The sequence below is a fragment of the Salmo salar genome, chromosome 01, assembly GCF_965601325.2.
Source record: "Salmo salar chromosome 01, fSalSal1, whole genome shotgun sequence".
NCBI lineage: Eukaryota > Metazoa > Chordata > Actinopteri > Salmoniformes > Salmonidae > Salmo > Salmo salar.
This window is the reverse complement of record NC_138291.1, coordinates 34,973,718-34,991,033: the sequence shown is the minus strand read 5'-3', so window position 1 is coordinate 34,991,033 and position 17,316 is coordinate 34,973,718. Positions and strand designations below refer to the sequence as shown.

General features: G+C 41.0%; 1 protein-coding gene across 2 annotated transcripts in view; it reads left to right on the top strand.

Annotated features, from left to right (window-relative positions):
* Positions 1-9,435: 9,435 nt before the first annotated feature.
* LOC106601406 (tyrosine-protein phosphatase non-receptor type 21) overlaps positions 9,436-17,316 on the top strand; it is a 33,555-nt gene continuing 25,674 nt past the window's right edge. Inside the window, exons 1-6 of one of the 2 annotated variants that reach the window (XM_082973744.1) lie at positions 9,436-9,811; positions 11,040-11,343; positions 14,365-14,534; positions 14,931-15,028; positions 16,318-16,385; positions 16,504-16,574. In XM_082973744.1, the coding sequence (XP_082829870.1) occupies positions 11,164-11,343; positions 14,365-14,534; positions 14,931-15,028; positions 16,318-16,385; positions 16,504-16,574 (587 nt within the window). In that variant the 5' untranslated portion in view covers positions 9,436-9,811; positions 11,040-11,163. The remainder of the gene's footprint in view (positions 9,812-11,039; positions 11,344-14,364; positions 14,535-14,930; positions 15,029-16,317; positions 16,386-16,503; positions 16,575-17,316) is intronic. The other variant, XM_082973745.1, reaches the window with a different exon arrangement.

Below are 17,316 nucleotides of genomic sequence, written 5' to 3'. Positions count from 1 at the left end.
TAGTCAGCCTATTGTGGGCATAGATTTGTGAATAAATCAAATCAAAGTTTATTGGTCGGTCATACAGTTTAGCAGACGTTAGTGCGGGTGCAGCGAAATGCCTATGTTACTAGCTCTCAACAAAGCAGTGAAATGTCAAAGTGCACAAATACAACATTTTTTATACATAAACATAAATCAAGAAATGTCGTAACGAATCCAATTAACAACCCAAATAGCACTAACAGTAATCGAAATGCAATCTACACGTATACAGACAGGATGAATTTACACAAGATAAAGGAAGAATGATATGTACAGCAGTAGATATATTACAGTGAGCTATGTCAAGAATCCAGTATATACATAAAATGTGGTGTGTATAAACAGTGTAGGCCTAAGCCTAACTAAAAATCAATGTACAGTAGTAGAAATACAGTATGTGAAAGAAAACAATATTCAAATACACAGTACAAAACCCCATTGCAAAATTAGAGGTGAACAACTACTAGAGCATGTCAGAGGACATTACTCAGAATTAACACATCTGCATTTAAGAGGTTAACAGGAGGGTTTCTGCCTGCATATAGCCTACCATATGTCAATGACATGTACACATTGAGGATAGATTGTTGTACACAAAGTTGTCATTAATGCAAAAGTATGGCTGACATGACACTTGTCCCTATGGTTCATGTACTTAACATTTAAATATGTATGTTTTACACAAGTATCTACACTGAGAGTACAAAACATTAAGATCACCTTCCTAATATTGAGTTGCACAAATTAAGAGTTTTGCCTTTAAACACTTCAAGAGCGATATTTCAAGCTTGAGGCTCATAAATGATCGCTACTCAGGAGTCTGAGAGGAAATATCGAGCAAATTGGTAAAAGTAGAGAACATTGCTTTATGATGTAAGTGGGCTGCCCAAAACTGCCAACACTCCAGCCTTGAGGGAGAGTTATCTGTCCCACTTGTGTACTTCACCACACAGCTGTAAAATAAATCATAATACTTTGCTCATAATGGGCGGTACTGGGTCAAAAGGTCCCTTAAACAAAACAAGGAACATGGCAGCAATAGCAATATGCTGTTGACAGCATGTTCCTTTGACCAAAGAGTACTCAAAATAGTGTTCATCAGATTCTCTTTTTTTCTTTGTGTTTGGAAAAGGGGTATTTATCACCTTATCTTTGATTGGCCATTGCTGTTGAGAGAGACCATTTACTGTAAGTGTGTGATGTCATGTCTGGCATGACCCCATCTATTGACTACTGGTATAGGCCTATACTGTTAATGGTATGGGATAATTGCTTCAGTGCATTCAGAAAGTATTCATACCCCTTGACTTATTCCACATTTTGTTGTGTTACATCCTGAACTCAAAATAAAACATGCTTTTAGAAATGTTTGCTTATTTATTGAAAATTAAATACAGAAATATCTCATTTACATAAGTATTCACACCCCTGAGTCAATACTTTGTAGAAGCACCTCTGGCAGCGATTACAGCTGTGAGTCTTTCTGGGTAAGTCTCTAAGAGCTTTCCACACTTGGATTGTGCAACATTTGCCCATAATTGTTTTCTAAATTCTTCAAGCTCTGTCAAATTGGTTGTTGATCATTGCTAGACAACCATTTTCAGGTCTTGCTGTCACGTCCTGACCAGTAAGGGGTAATTTGTAATTGTAGTATGGTCAGGGCGTGGCAGGGGGTGTTTGTTTTGTGTGTTTTGGGGTTTTTTGGTTCTAGGGGATTTTGGTTCTAGTTACTATTTCTATGTTTCTTTTTCTATGTGTGGCCAAGTATGGCTTCCAATCAGAGGCAGGTGTCTTTCGTTGTCTCTGATTGGAAGCCATACTTAGGCAGCCTGTTTTTTCCTGTGTTTTTGTGGGTGGTTATTTTCTGTATAGCCTGTGTGCCTTATGGAACTGTTTCGTCCTCTGTTTATTTTGTTTTGAGTGTTCTTTCAAATAAAGAAGAAAGATGAGCACTATACCCGCTGCATTTTGGTCACCGTTCCTTGACGCCCATGACACTTGCCATAGATTTTCAAGTACATTTAAGTCAAAACTGTAACTCAGACACTCAGGAACATTCACTGTCTTCTTGGTAAGCAACTCCAGTGTCGATTTGGTCTTGTGTTTTAGGTTATTTTCCTGCTGAAAGGTTTAGTCTCAAAGTACTCAGTACAACAGGGCTGCTACAATAATTCAGTGGTTACAACTTACATGCAATTTTCACTTCTCACAAATTACCTTGCTAGCTGTCTGGAGACAATTGCAGCGCTGCCATGTCTTTCCCTCTCTGTCCTGTGGCAGGAAACACAGTAAAGCACCACCATCTTGTAGGAAACAGGTGGAGGTGCATTCTCCAGAGTCATAACTGCTACAACCAATCAGAGCACACAAATAATGAATTCAACCGGACCAGTTCCAAATCACATGATTACAGTAATTCACTGAGGCTCCTCCACAATGTTCATGTTGTCCGATCCACTTTGACCATGTCAGACAGGGACAGGAAAAAGATGTCAGAAGTGAATGCAGAGTTTGAAAGGAGAAGTGCATCGAGTAGAGTTGGAGAAGAGGAATGGACAACAGTAGTGTCGAAGAATGCAATGAAAAAGAAAAAAAGCTACGATACTTGAAGGTTTATAGATTATAGTTTATTGGACAAGGATTTGTTTCTTGTTGGGATGCGATTTTTTGGATGAGGATATTTATCTGGGAAATCCATTCAGGGTCTCGAAGAGGGTAAATCGGTTGTTGGGAAAAGTTAAGTTAATCAGAGGGACCAGGAGTGGGCTTTTCAAAATCTGATCAAAATCCAATTTTATTCGTCACATCCTTCGTAAACAACAGGTGTGGACTAATGCTTACTTGAAATGCTTACTTCCCAACAATGCAGAGAGAAAGAAAAGTAAAACACGTAATAATAAAAGTAATAATAGATACACAATGAGTAATGATAACTTAGCTATATACAAGAGGTATCAGTACTGAGTGGATGTGCAGGGCTATGAGGTAAATGAGGTAGATATGTACATATAACTAGGAATAAAGTGACAGATAATAAACAGTAGCAGCGTATGTGATGAATTAAAAGATTTGTGCAAAAAGGGTCAATGCAGAGTCCGGTAGCTATTTGGTTAACTATTTAACTAACTATTTAGCTGTCTTATGGCTTGGGTGTAGAAGCTGTTTAGGGTCCTGTTGTTTCCATACTTGGTGCATCGTTACCGCTTGCCGTGAGGTAGCAGAGAGAACAGTCTATGACTTGCGTGTCTGGAGTCTTTGACAATTTTTAGGGCCTTCCTCTGACACCGCCTGGTATAGAGGTCCTGGATGGCATGGAGATGTACTGGCCAATGTTCCCTCTAATTTTGTTTGGCACTGAGCAAATTTCAGGTCTGCTGAGCGCAAACTTGAATGTTGTGGAAATTCTGTGTAACTTCCAACGCACGTTTACTGTGAACACTGAGGCTGTACCCGCTATAAGTTACAGTTTTATCAGTGGCCAAGTAGGCTACTGTGGCTATTTGATCATAATGTAGGCCTACCAGAGTGGCCTGAAATCGATCACAAAATTCAATAAGAAAAAAATCGCACATAGGCTATATGACCTGATTTAGTTAATCATCGTTGTGTACATTCACAGACAATGACCAGTTACGGCGGGAACAGTTGAGGAAAGATGCCAGCTCTGAGAGAAGTCCTCAGTCAGCCCACTCACATTCACAGAGGTTGGATTAAACCCTTCAATCCTGGAGGCACATATTGCAGTATTATACAATATAGTTAGGAAAAAAGTGTGGTAGAATTCATTGAATTTTGTTGCTGTTAAATAGAGTATGAATAGAGGAAATCAAAAAATAAATAATTCAAGAGCAACTAGCACAAATGAAAGACAATGCAAGATCAGCATCCAATAGAATTAGAAGGTTGAAGTGGTGTATGGCATGCTAAGAATATGATAGACAAGAAGTAGGATTGGCTAGAATAGAGACAAATGTGATTGATCTGGACGCAGTGCCAAGTTCTTGCCATAAGGTATAGGGGGAGAGGACTAAGGCAGCATCCATCATATTGACAGCCTGGTTTGTCTTAGAGTAGCAAGAAACAGCATCCAATAAAAATACTCTTTCAAATTGAGAGAGGTGAATTACACTAGCTGTGCTGCAAGGTCAATATTATTGAAGTGACTAATATTTCAGACGCAGAGTAAACAACTCTGGTCTAAATAAGGAAACGAACACCAAAACTCATTAACAACGAACAAGTCTTGAGCAAATTATACTTGTAAATGTTTAGAAAGCTTCATTAAACACATGGAGACTAATTAAAGCGGAATGAATTGTTCACTCTGTTATTATAGGGCATGAGTGCTCGGACACAGACGATGAGTCCCATACACTGAATCTGTCAGCATTTGGACAACGAAGCAAGGGAAACAGGAGCAGAAGCAGTGATCACTTCAGTTCCTCATACAGGTACGGTTCATACTGGTTTCAGACTGTATTTGTTGTGTTTTTAATGCTGTGCTTTCTGTGAAGAAGTATGTATTTTGTCTTGATTGTTGTCTTCTTGCAGGGTTTCACCAGAAATAATGAAATCTCCTATCATGAAGAGGGTTTTTTTGCAGAGTAAGAATGATTTTTTTAAAACTTTTAATTACTGCTTTAAAAGCTTTTATAAATATAGGAGAAGATGGTAAAGTGTGAAATAGGCAGCTAGATATAATAAATTCATGATCACTTCAGAGCCCTAGCAACTCCTAGCATTCTCACCTACAGTACATAGTTTCCCTGTAAAGTAACCATTCCGGCTTATAATTATTTTCTCTACAGGTAGAAATAATTAACCTTGAATCTATTGCTAATGTAACAAATGAGATATTGTCCAGGGGCCTGTACTCTGACAGGTACACTACATGACGAAAAGTATGTAGACAGCTGCTCATCGAAGAAATCGCATTCCAAAATCATGGGCATTAATATGGAGTTGGTCCCCCCTTTGCTGCTATAACAGCCTCCTCTCGTCTGGGCTTTCCCCTAGATGTTGGAACATTGCTGCGGGGACTTGCTTCCATTCAGCCAAAAGAGCATTAGTGAGGTTGGGCACTGATGTTGTGGAGCGATTAGGCCTGGCACGCAGTCGGTGTTCCAATTCTTCCCAAAGGTGTTCGATGGGGTTTAGGGCAGGTCTCTGTGCAGGCCAGTCAAGTTATTCCACACCGATCTCGACAAACCATTTCTCTATGGACCTTACTTTGTGCATGGGGGCATTGTCATGCTGAAACAGGAAAGGGCCTTCCCCAAACTGTTGCCACAAAGTTGGAAGCACAGAATAGTCTAGAATGTCATTATATGCTATAGCGTTAAGATTTCCCTTCACTGGAACTAAGGGGCCTAGTCCAAACCATGTAAAACAGCCCCAAACCATTATTCCTCCTCCACCAAACTTTACAGTTGGCACTATGCATTGGGGCAGGTAGCGTTCTCCTGGCATCCGCTGCTCCAGAGTCCAACAGCGGCGAGCTTTACACCACTCCAGCCGACGCTTGGCATTGTGTGTGGCTGCTCGGCCATGAAAACCCATTTCATGTGCTGACGTTGCTTCCAGAGGCAGTTTTGAACTTGGTAGTGAATGTTGCATTTTTACACACTGCGGTCCCGTTCTGTGAGCTTGTGTGGTCTACCACTTCGCGGCTGAGCCATTGTTGCTCCTAGATGTTTCCACTTCACAATAATAGCACTTACAGTTGACCGGGGTAGGTTTAGCAGAGCAGAAATGTTACGAACTGACTTGTTGGAAAGGTGGCATCATGTCACGAGGCCACATTGAAAGTCACTGAGCTCTTCAGTAAGGCCATTCTACTGCCAGTGTTTGTCTATTTTATTTTTATTTAAAAAATGATTTAACCTTTATTTAACTAGGCAAGTCAGTTAAGAACAAATTCTTATTTACAATGACGGCCTACCAGGGAACAGTGGGTTAACTGCCTTGTTCAGGGGCAGAACAACAGATTCTTACCTTGTCAGCTCTGGGATTTGAGCTAGCAACCATTTCGGTTACTGGCCCAACGCTCTAACCGCTAGGCTACCGGCCGCCCCGACTATGGAGATTGCATGGCTGTGTGCTCTATGTTATACACCTGTCAGAAACGGGTGTGACTGAAATAGCCGAATCCACTAATTTGAAGTGGTGTCCACGTACTTTTGTATGTACAGTGCATTCGGAAAGTGTTCAGACCCCTTGACTTTTTCCATATTTTGTTATATTACAGCCTTATTCCAAAATGGATTCATCAATCTACACACAATACCCCAAAATGACAAAGCAAAAACTGTTTTTTAGAAATGTTTGCAAAAAATACTGAAATATCACTTAAAAACAATATATATCATAAGTATTCAGACCCTTTACTCAGTACTTTGCTGAAGCACTTTTGGCAGTGATTACAGCCTTGAGTCTTCTTGGGTATGATGCAACAAGCTTGGCACACCTGTATTTGGGGAGTTTCTCCCGTCCTTTTCTGCAGATCCTCTCAAGCTCTGTCAGGTTGGATGGGGAGCGTCGATGCACAGCTATTTTCAGGACTCTCCAGAGATGTTCGATTGGGTTCAAGTCCAAGCTCTGGCTGGGCCATTCAAGGACATACAGAGATTTGTCCTGAAGCCACTCCTGCATTGTCTTGGCTGTGTGCTTAGGGTCGTTGTCCTGTTGGAAGGTGAACCTTCGCCCCAGTCTGTGGTCCTGAGCCCTCTGGAGCAGGTTTTCATCAAGGATCTCTATGTACTTTTCTCCGTTCATCTTTCCCTCGATCCTGACTAGTCTCCCAGTCCCTGCCACAGCATGATGCTGCCACCAGGTTTCCTCCAGCCGTGACGCTTGGCATTCAGGCCAAAGAGTTCAATCTTGGTTTCATCGTACCAGAGAATATTGTTTCTTATGGTCTGAGAGTCCTTTAGGTGCCTTTGGGCAAACTACAAGCAGGCTGTCATGTGCAATTTTACTGAGGAGTGGCTTTCGTCTGGCCACTCTACCATAATGGCCTGATTGGTGGAGTGCTGCAGAGACGGTTGTCCTTCTGGAAGATTCTCCCATCTCCACAGAAAATGGTCACCTCATTGACCAAGGCCCTCTTTCACAGATTGCTCAGTTTGGCTGGGCGGCAAGCTCTAGGAAGAGTCTTTGTGCTTCCAAGCTTCTTCCATTTAAGAATGATGGAGGCCACTGTTCTTGGGGACCTTCAGTGCTACAGAAATGTTTTGGTACCCTTCACCAGATCTGAGCCTCGACACAATCCTGTCTCAGAGCTATACGGACAATTCCTTCAACCTCATGGCTTGGTTTTTGCTCTGACATGCAATGCCAACTGTGGGACCTTATATAGACAGTTGTGTGCCTTTCCAAATCATGTCCAATCAATAGAATTTACCACAGGTGGACTCAAATGAAGTTGTAGAAACATCTCAAGGATGATCAACTGAAACAGGATGCACCCAATCTCAATTCCAAGTCTCATAGCAAAGGGTCTGAATACTTATGTAAATAAGGTAATTCTGTTTTTTAAACATTTCTAAAAACCTGTTTCTGCTTTGTCATTATGCGGTATTGTGTGTAGATTGATGAAGAATTGTTTTCTTTAATCAATTTTAGAGCAAGGCTGTAACATAACAAAATGTGGAAAAGGGGAAGGGGTCTGAATACTTTCCGAATGCACTGTATAGTGTATGTCACTTTTATATTAACTGTTTTTCTCAGGACATGAGAGACCTTGTAGCCAGCACCTCATATGATATTAATTCTGGGCTATAAATCCCAAGTGGTGTTACTCGTAATAATCCCACCTCATGAAACCTGTAATACTTTAAACAGGGGAATAATGAAGTTGATTAACTGGTCTCTGTGTCCGTGTGAATATGAATGTGTTGTTACACCATGTAGGTATTCATACTAATTTCTTCTCCTTCCAAAGGGTCTTAGAGCAGTTGTTTGAACGTCATGTGGACAAGAACAAACATTGACTAGATGAGGTGTGTCTCGACTTTACATGGGCATCTGCACTGGCAGCTTTATTGTGTTGTTGTTTTTTACACTCATGCTACATACAAAATGGCAAAAAGAAAATCAAACAAGCTGATACGTTCTGTACATGAAATTAGAGATCTGTCAGAGAATTACTCAGTCAGAGCCAGTGAACTTTTTTCAATAACTTTGTTTTTGTTATTTTTAAGGACAAAATGCGCCATCTACTGGAGACTCTGCGCAATGACTTGTAAAGTCCAGCGAACACACCTACCTGTGGTGCAGAGCCTGAGACTGGTGAAGAGACAGAGACTGACCTTCTTCATAGTCATCTGCAGTGTATGGAGTCTCTAGACAGAGGATTACCATCAGAAACCAAAGAGGACAATTACCTTTTCTCTATGCATAGTTTAGTAACAAGGACAGTGGTGGGCTGGAGAATGTCGTTCCATTGCCACCGTTACATGGTAGCCCTCCTCCTGAGAGGACTGACTCTGTGTCTGTCAGTTCATCTGATGCTGATGAAGGTACAGAGGGCCTTGATGAGCAGGGTCATGACAGGGAAAACGGCTGTTGTCTTTCACTTGGTGAAAATACCCCTCTGCCTCTTGAGGACCACAATCAACCTAGAAGACAATCGTGGTGGACTGTCCAAAGAGCTGGAAGAGTCTTTCTACGTGTCCAATGCAACTGATTTCCCAGCGCCAGGAGTCACGGAGAATATAAACACTCTAGCCTCTTTCAGTGATGATGAGTTCTGATTTTATTTGTATTTTAAGGATTAGTTTAATGAGCTTTGAAGTCAAAGGATGCTATTTTCGCTACGAGCAATTTGATATTGAGGTTTTTGAATCTCGAATGTGTTTTATAAATGGAAGCTGTATATTTCATACTTTTTGTAAATGCCCATTCCTGTTCTGGACACTGTATTGCCATGGAGATTTACGGTAAAAAGTGTTGACCAATATGTATTTCGATTATTGTTACACAATGATGAGAATGAACTAGACCAGAAATGTAGCCTAGTTAACTGTGCCCTTTGCTGTGACTGCCTAACAGTGTTGTTCATGTTTACAATAAAATGTTTTGTTATGTTGTTATGAACCGCCTCCTCTTTCATCATGCACTCTGCACAAAAGTCAACTTGTCTCAGTTTTGTCCTAGTGGGAGGGGTGTGTGCGCGTCTATTTTCATCCAGCAGTATCACACTATTTTACAGCAACCTCAGCTGGCATGAATAAATGAGTAAAGTAAACGGACAGTTCACAAATGAGTATAACATGAGCATAAATCTAGGTTTTCAGTGTACGGGGCTGAATAACGTACGTCGTAGGCAGGGTGGCAGCTGTCTCATTCTTGGCATTTTCCCTGCCTGGCATTCCAGCTGTCTGATGTCATTGCCTCTAAATCTGCTGTGTATCACGCCGCTGTTGAAGAACTACTCAAACCTTTATAAAGAAATGCAGCCGTTGAAACTCATACAGGACCTCAAGAAAATATTATATTTCATGTAAATGTTCATAGTTTTGTTTGTCTATGTAAATCAAAATAATACGAAAACGGTTGCGTAAAAAAAGAGTAGAATATAGATCCGCGGATGTAGAGATTCAAACACACTTGTTGCTCTTTCCGCAGGAAGTGAAGCACGTCGTTAGCTGAGTTGGTTTTCTGGATGCAGCTTCTAAACTAAACCTTTTCGATATTTGACATAACTATCACCTATAATGACTGGCGGCAGCTTTGGATATGCACAATTTACAAATGGACTAATTTGCTTTTGGCGGACATCAATAAGGTAAAGATGCTAATGTCAACTATCTGGCTATTTGCAGGGATTTTGTTATGGTGATGGAGATCCCATTTTGACGCTGACGACGTTAGCTATGCTAACCTGCAAGTTAATTAGCTAAAGTTAGTGTACTGCAGGCTTTCCCAAACGTTTGCCCTAGCACTACACAGCTGATTGAAATAATCAACGTTTGATGAGTTGGTTATTTGAATCAGCTGTGTGGTGCTAGGACAAAACACAAAAAGTGCAGTCGGGGGAGGGTGGCAGGACCGAGCTTGGGAAACCATGAAGTAATTTACTGGATAGTACAGTACGTTTAAAAACTGTCTTTGGTTCTATGTTTAGGCTTTTTGGGGAGCATATCTGTTTTATAACCGTATAGTTAGCTTTGTTTAAAATAGTGTTTGTTTATTTTTTATGTAACCCGAAGTAATTTGTTGCTTCAACTTGATGGCGTTAATGAGCTAACGTTAGCTAACTAAATTAACACGGTTAATTTAACTTTGCTAGTTGGACTAGTTAACTAGTTAACTAACGTAAAAACAAAAATGCTCATATCTGATGAAGACTGTCCGTCTCTACAATATATAATGTATTGAACATTGTCATCTAGTATATTGGCTATTAGCTAGTAAAAGTCGTTGTCTTTTGTAACAAACAACTTTAGTTTACTAGTTAAATCTGGACTGGAGCGCACTGCACTGTCTATCAACATCCAATTTTGATCTCTGTTATTCCAGTGTAATGGAAGTGTCCTACAGATAACTTTGGGATGGAGAACCATTAGCAAGCTACTGGTACAGAGTTATTTGCAGCTCATTCAATAATCACTCGACTGTCTGATTTGCACCAAGAAATTAGATGCTCCCTGTCTAGCTAAGTGGATTACCAATAAAATGGGTTGTTTCATAAAGGGCATCTGTTTTATGTTCTGAGATTGGTCACCTCTGCCAGTGGTCACTGGTGGTCAGGGATTGCAGGCTTTTGTTCCAGCCACGCACACTACATAACTGAATCAACTTATCAATGTTGAACATTAAAATCAGGTGTGTTAGTGCTGGGTTGGAACAAAAGCCTGCACCCACTGTTGCTCTCCAGAACCAAAGTTGGTGATTCCGAATAACATGTCATATAGTATAATACTGCTTGCTATGTTGTTTGTCATGAAAATGTTATCTGGAATTATCAAATAATTTATATAATCTCATAACAATTTGTCTCTCTGTTTTCACAGGGATATATGTATCCAACTCATGGATGGCCTCTTATCCACTACATTTTTGATGGGCAAAGTTTAGAGACAACGGGACATATATTTCTGGATCAAGGAAGTACTCCTTGCCAAAGGACTTTGAAACATGCCCTTGCCATTCGGCTTAAAACTCAAAAGAACTCGAAGGTATACTGTCTCAAGCAAGAGCTGTCTGGTCACCCGCATTCAGTTGCTCAATGGTGAATTTGTTGAGTTTACTCTTTCTGTGGAGAGCACCGGCCAGGAATGTTTGGAGGCAGTTGCACAGAGACTTGAGTTACGAGAGGTATGTATGCTCAAGATGACTGAAACACTGATGGTTGTCGTTTTGTTCGTGATTACTCTTCTCAAGTGGGTGGCTGTTTAGGCTAAAGTTATCATGGCCTATGATCTGTTCTCCAACAGCCTACCTGATCGTCCTGTCATTATAAAACAATCAGAAACCTAGAACCTATCCTATTGTCTTGAGGGTATGGAAAGAATAATTTGATTCAGCCAAAGGCATTCCACATCGACCTAGTCATTCTTCAATCACGTAGGCCATGCATGCACCGCTCAAGTGGACCCACCTCTGCTGTGGACACAGTGGACACACCTGTGCTGTGATTCAGTATGCATCTGAATCAGACTCGGTAGCTAGGTTTCACTTTAATTGGCAACAGAGTTTCATGTGAATGTTCTCGAATCCGCATAAAGAAAATATTGTGTGCTTGCATATGTCTGTACTTTGTGTAGCCATTAATGATGATGCTAATGATACTCATCTTCTGGTAAGATGGAAAGGCTTTCCAAAAAAACTCAATTCAATGTTAGCTATAAAGTAGCCTAAGCATACCTGGCAGAATTTATATCATGATTATTTACATAAATCCAGTGGCCATTTGTTTACGGCTGATCCCATTTAGTCGACTGGTAAATTGTTTGGTCGATAGACTCAGTGGACTAAACCATTGTGGAGGCCGCGGGGATGGCACACCACTATCACCAGTACATTTACCGTTATTTCTCATAATTTCTCATCTACAATGTTTGTTTGGTTATGGTCATTTCTGTTAATGTATTCAATTTATTATTATTATTTTGACAGTCTTTTACTGTTCTCATTGTCAGTGGACACGTTGTTTGCAGAGCTCAAAAACCTATGCTATACTTGTTAAAAACAAGGTTTTGGTTTATGTCATTCCATTTACGAGTTTTGCCAATTTATTAATTGTCTTTTGTTTGGAGTTCTCCTGTCAATGTTGAGTAAGGATGCGCACCTGATTACGCATAGAAGTAGGCATAGGCTACTTGGACTGTGTGCAAATGTAGGGCTATAAATGTGCCCATTTGGGATCTGATAGTATTTCTGATTGTCTTAACCCACCACAACTAATGAGCTGTGGAGCATCTCAAAGTAATTTTTAATTAATCTCAAACAGCAAATAAACTGTCTGTTTTTACATCCATTGACAATAGTTCCTCAGTGTAGACTATTTGAAAAATCTTTACAGCTCAATAACCACTCTGCAAAATAAAACAACAATGCTCTGATCCAGTGGAAACTTCATAAAATAGGCCTACCTGATTACTTCTTATCCCTTGCTCAAATAGCCTACAGCTGTGTCTGACCCGGAAACTCTGAGGGCCCAGAATATTTATACAGTGTTGCTAGTTTTCTAGCACCAGACCAAGTTGATAGTTGATACAATGTTTCAAGTTCCTTGCAGACAGGCCATGCTTAGCCAATGTGATTCATAGGATATTTTCTACCTGCAGTCTGCAGTGTTTTTATTTGTTGGCTTTATATATGATATTTTTACATAGTTGGCAATAGAAGTTACTTTTAGATTTGAATCATTTTCATTTAGTTCAAATTTTCATTAACAACACGACAATGGTTTTGAGATGCGAAGACGTTATTAAAAATGAAACTGTTTGAGAATGTGCATATGAAAACCAGAACTGGCACGCAGATTGGTAGAAACGGTAAGATAAATTGGCACTCGACATGAAACAGGTTTGTGTAGCCTACCTGCAACTTCAGGAGCGTAAAGGCAGAATCTGCAAAGGCCAGTAGGAGCGGGAGGAGGATGGTCGGGTACAGGTTTTTGTTCTTCTGGTTGTCTTGATCTCTGGCTCCCTCCTTGAGTCATTTGTCTTAATTATTATCAAACAGTGCCCTTAAAGCATCGCTCAGTGCATATAATTGATTTTATTAATGTCTATAAATGGAAAATACACAACAACAAAAAACGTAGACCAGTCGATTGATTGGAAGAATAGACGACTTTGCAATCACATGAGCGCTACAGAAACTTCTCTCGGCAACTACAACCAAAAAGTCTAAATTTCTTTATATTTTTCCCAGACCTCAAAAGTAGTCTCGTTGTTTAAGCATTGTTGTGGACTTTGAACATCCAATTTTGTTTTTCTATTCTAAAAGTGTGATTTCTTTTTTAGAGCTTAAACCTGAGAAGAAAAAACAGAAACCTGGAAAACAAAACAGAACTGAATTTAGGGAAAAACTAAATGGATCAGGCCTAAAAATTAGATTTTATAGGGCCTTATATAGGAAAGGACACTGAAATAAATCTATGGTCACATGGTTGAAGGATCTGTTACCATGCAATATATAAAAGGAAGATAGAAATGCTTTCAAAATCTGTAGGCTAGTAGCCTATGTTTTGGTCGGACTATTTTGCCATCAGAGAATCTCTAGAATATTCTCTTTGTTGGAATGTCTTGATTCTCTCACAGACGTTGATGATCTTTACCATGAACTTTGTGAATTGTTAGCAATGGGGGAGGGTTTAAATTGCCTAGTGGTGAATTCTGATATAAATTCCAACACTTCAAAGAGACAATTCAGACGTTGTAAATGGGTTAGCAATGGTATAATTGTAGTCAGAGCAATCACACTGTGACTCCCTTCACCATAAACGATACAGGTCAACTCCAGAACCACTGTTCATTGTGTGATACACACTGCTCCACCCCAGCAGACAGTCACAAGACTGGACAGGGAGTGGCAGCAGCACAGCAGCCTTTAACTTTATTTTGGGCTTGTGGGTCAAGATTAATGTTTCAAATGAATACAAGCTTTGTGTAGTAGTATCGCCATGGTAATGAAGGAAGCACAAACATATGAACTATTCTATAATTTAGCATAGGAAATTTAACCTAAGCTATTGTCATTGTAAACCAAAATACCATATTACTGTTATTTCATTAACAAGCAACGATTTCACAATCGCCTCATCTTTCAATAGTCTGCTTCCAGTTTCCCCGATTTAAAGCCCCATATTTCCTTTCCTCCCCCCACCAGATAACGTACTTCAGCCTATGGTACTTCAACAAGCAGAACCAGCAGCGATGGATCGATCTGGAGAAGCCCCTGAAGAAGCAGCTGGACAAGTACGGCCTGGAGCCCACCGTCTACTTCGGAGTGGTCTTCTACGTGCCCTCCGTAGGCCAGCTGCAGCAGGAGATCACTAGGTCAGATATCCGCTTAACACAGAGGGACACTAGACACTCATTCAGGTTGCTTCTCATGCCAAAATGTTGTCTCCATGTATTTCTTGGGTAACTCTGAGCCACACAGTTCCCACCATATTGATTTCATCTATCCATTCCTATTGGATCAGTCAAAAGTAGTGGAATGTAATGCATGTGTGTCCTAGATGCCAGAGGATTTGCCATACTCTGTATGCCATAACACTTACTGAGCATTGAGCAACTCAGTCCAGTAACCACTTTTTTTCCCCTGTGTTGGCACCCACTACAGTATGACATCACATCTCACTGACCGATTTGAATGGAGGTGTCAAACCAAGTCATGTTTTTCTTCTGTCCACACCTTGAGATTAACCAACTTCCTCTACCTCCCTACAGATATCAGTATTATCTCCAGTTGAAGAAGGATGTTCTCGAAGGCCGAATCCCTTGCTCCATAGAACAGGCCATCCGCCTGGCTGGCTTGGCAGTGCAAGGTAATGTGAATACTGAACACTGGCTCTGAATGTGACAATGGGAAATTAAACTCAGTACACACTTATCTACTGATGGGGTGACTGAGGATTGCCACCTGTTCAAACTGTGGTGACAGGTCAGGTCCTGCCGTAGGTGGCCACAGCAAGTGTTTTGCACCACACTCACACACTGCTGTCATGTCCTGTTGTAAATTCCACAGCTCATGCTTTGTTGAACCTAAAGCTGGTGACGGTACACCAATGCAACAGGAGTGAAGTTGTTAGAGTAAGGTTTTGAGGATCATTACTGAATCTCAGCTCGGGACTCGTCAGAACTCTCATATGATTTCAAAGCATACCTAGGGAAAATGTGAATTTTAAACTTGAATATTTTCAGTTGCTATTCAAGAGAACATCATTGTCTCATTGTACAACGTAAGGCCATTTTCTACTATCCTAAGGAACCTTGTTTGTATAAAAGCTGAGTCGAGTACTTTATTTGGGGTTAATTGAGCTTTTCACAAGTCTGTTAATGTAGGACACTTAACAAGCACCATCAAGCCCAAACCAACCTGTAAACTTCCTTTGCATGAGTTTCCAGCTTGACATTTCTGGACTCCCACTTTTGCCCAGCCAGAAGAATCTCAAACATTACTGGCAAAGTTATATCAGGCAGTGCAAGTTACTGGCCTAGGTGTTAACATTGCACAGCAACTGAGATCACTTACTGGTGCAACCCAGGTCCAAACTATTGCTGCCCAAACTGCATAGCAAGCTAGATCAAAATAGCATCCCAGTAATACTAAAAGCTTTAAGAAACCTCAAGTGTTTGTTGACTTAAAAAAAAAGCCCTGCTAAATTTGTTTTTGGTTTTTGCTTGGAAGATGTTGGACATGGTCTATTTTTACCTAGCTGCTGAGGTTAGGGCTTGTAGGGGCCTGGCCGGTAGAGCCGTAGCTAGCATGGCTAATGCCTGGGATACTGAACATAGCTGTGAACATAGCTGGCGCGCAGACAGAGATTGCTGTTAACGTTGGACCACTACAGTTTCAGGCATTAAAGCAATCCTGTGTCATAACACACGGGTCCCCTGCTTTTCTAAAATAAGCGTCATACCATTCTGAAAATCCATGGACGCTTTGTCTGCCTCGCACTAACTGCAGAAATAGACACATTTGACTTTTACCTATTTAAATAAATGTTTGTCAGGTTTTCACTTGTATTCACTGCTAGGAAAAATATTACTGTAATGTTATGTATTCACCCAGTGTACTAAAATTAAGATTGTATTTTATTATTTTCTGTTTCAGCTGACTTCGGAGACTTCAATCGTTACGATTCACAGGAGTTTCTTCAGAAGTTTGTGCTCTTTCCTATCGTAAGCAGTTTCTTTCTTTTCTCTATGGCTTTGCGTCTCAAAGTTCTTGTTTTACGATCTATAGTCATCTGTTCATGAATGTGCACAATGTAATCTAGGTTTCCCCATCTATTCATAGGGCTGGATCCAGGATGAGAGAGTACTGGAAGAGGCCACTCAGAAAGTGGCTGTGCTTTACCAGAACTACAGGTGAGAAATCTTCAGATGTTACCACATCAGATTTTCCATCTGTGGAAAAGAAGACATGCCTTATATTCTCCACAGGAACCCCCTTCACATCTCCTAAGGCTGACATTCGCAGTGCCTTTTAATTGAGTCCAGGTTCGATCCATGCAGTGGGCCAGTCCATGGTGCTTCTTTCTCATCTGGCCTCAGCAGGCCGAAAATAAACCCATCTGACCAGGGGTCCTCAGCTCTAATTTACAGTCAGGCAGATGGATGAAAAGCCCCAAGCCGGCCTGGCACCAAGCCACCTCCAAGGCCAGCTGGTTTTCATTCCGTCCATCCCAACCTGCAGTTTTCCAGCCTTCTGCTCACCCCCCCCCCCCCCCCCCCCCCCATATGAACTGGATAGATGGATGGAAAAAGCTGTTTTGGGCCCCAGCTACAGGGGAGGGAGGTGTCAGGTTAGGGGGGGGGGTGGGTTTTGTAGTTGAGGTGAGGAGTTGATGCTTGCCTCAATGTTGTTGTGTATGAAATGGTTTCACTGCTTTGTGTGTGCCAAACGAAGTGCAGTAACACAGATGAACAGAAGATGGAGGTGATGGGGGATAGCACATAGCAGCAGCTGATCTTGCTGGTGGTTGAACTAGACTGACACTTTCAGTTTGAGATAAGGGTTGTCAGGGCTCCAGACTGTGACCCATTTCGTTGCGTTTTGCTACCCTTTGACTTGGCTGTGCGAGTAAATGTTTTAATTGGTTGCATGGGT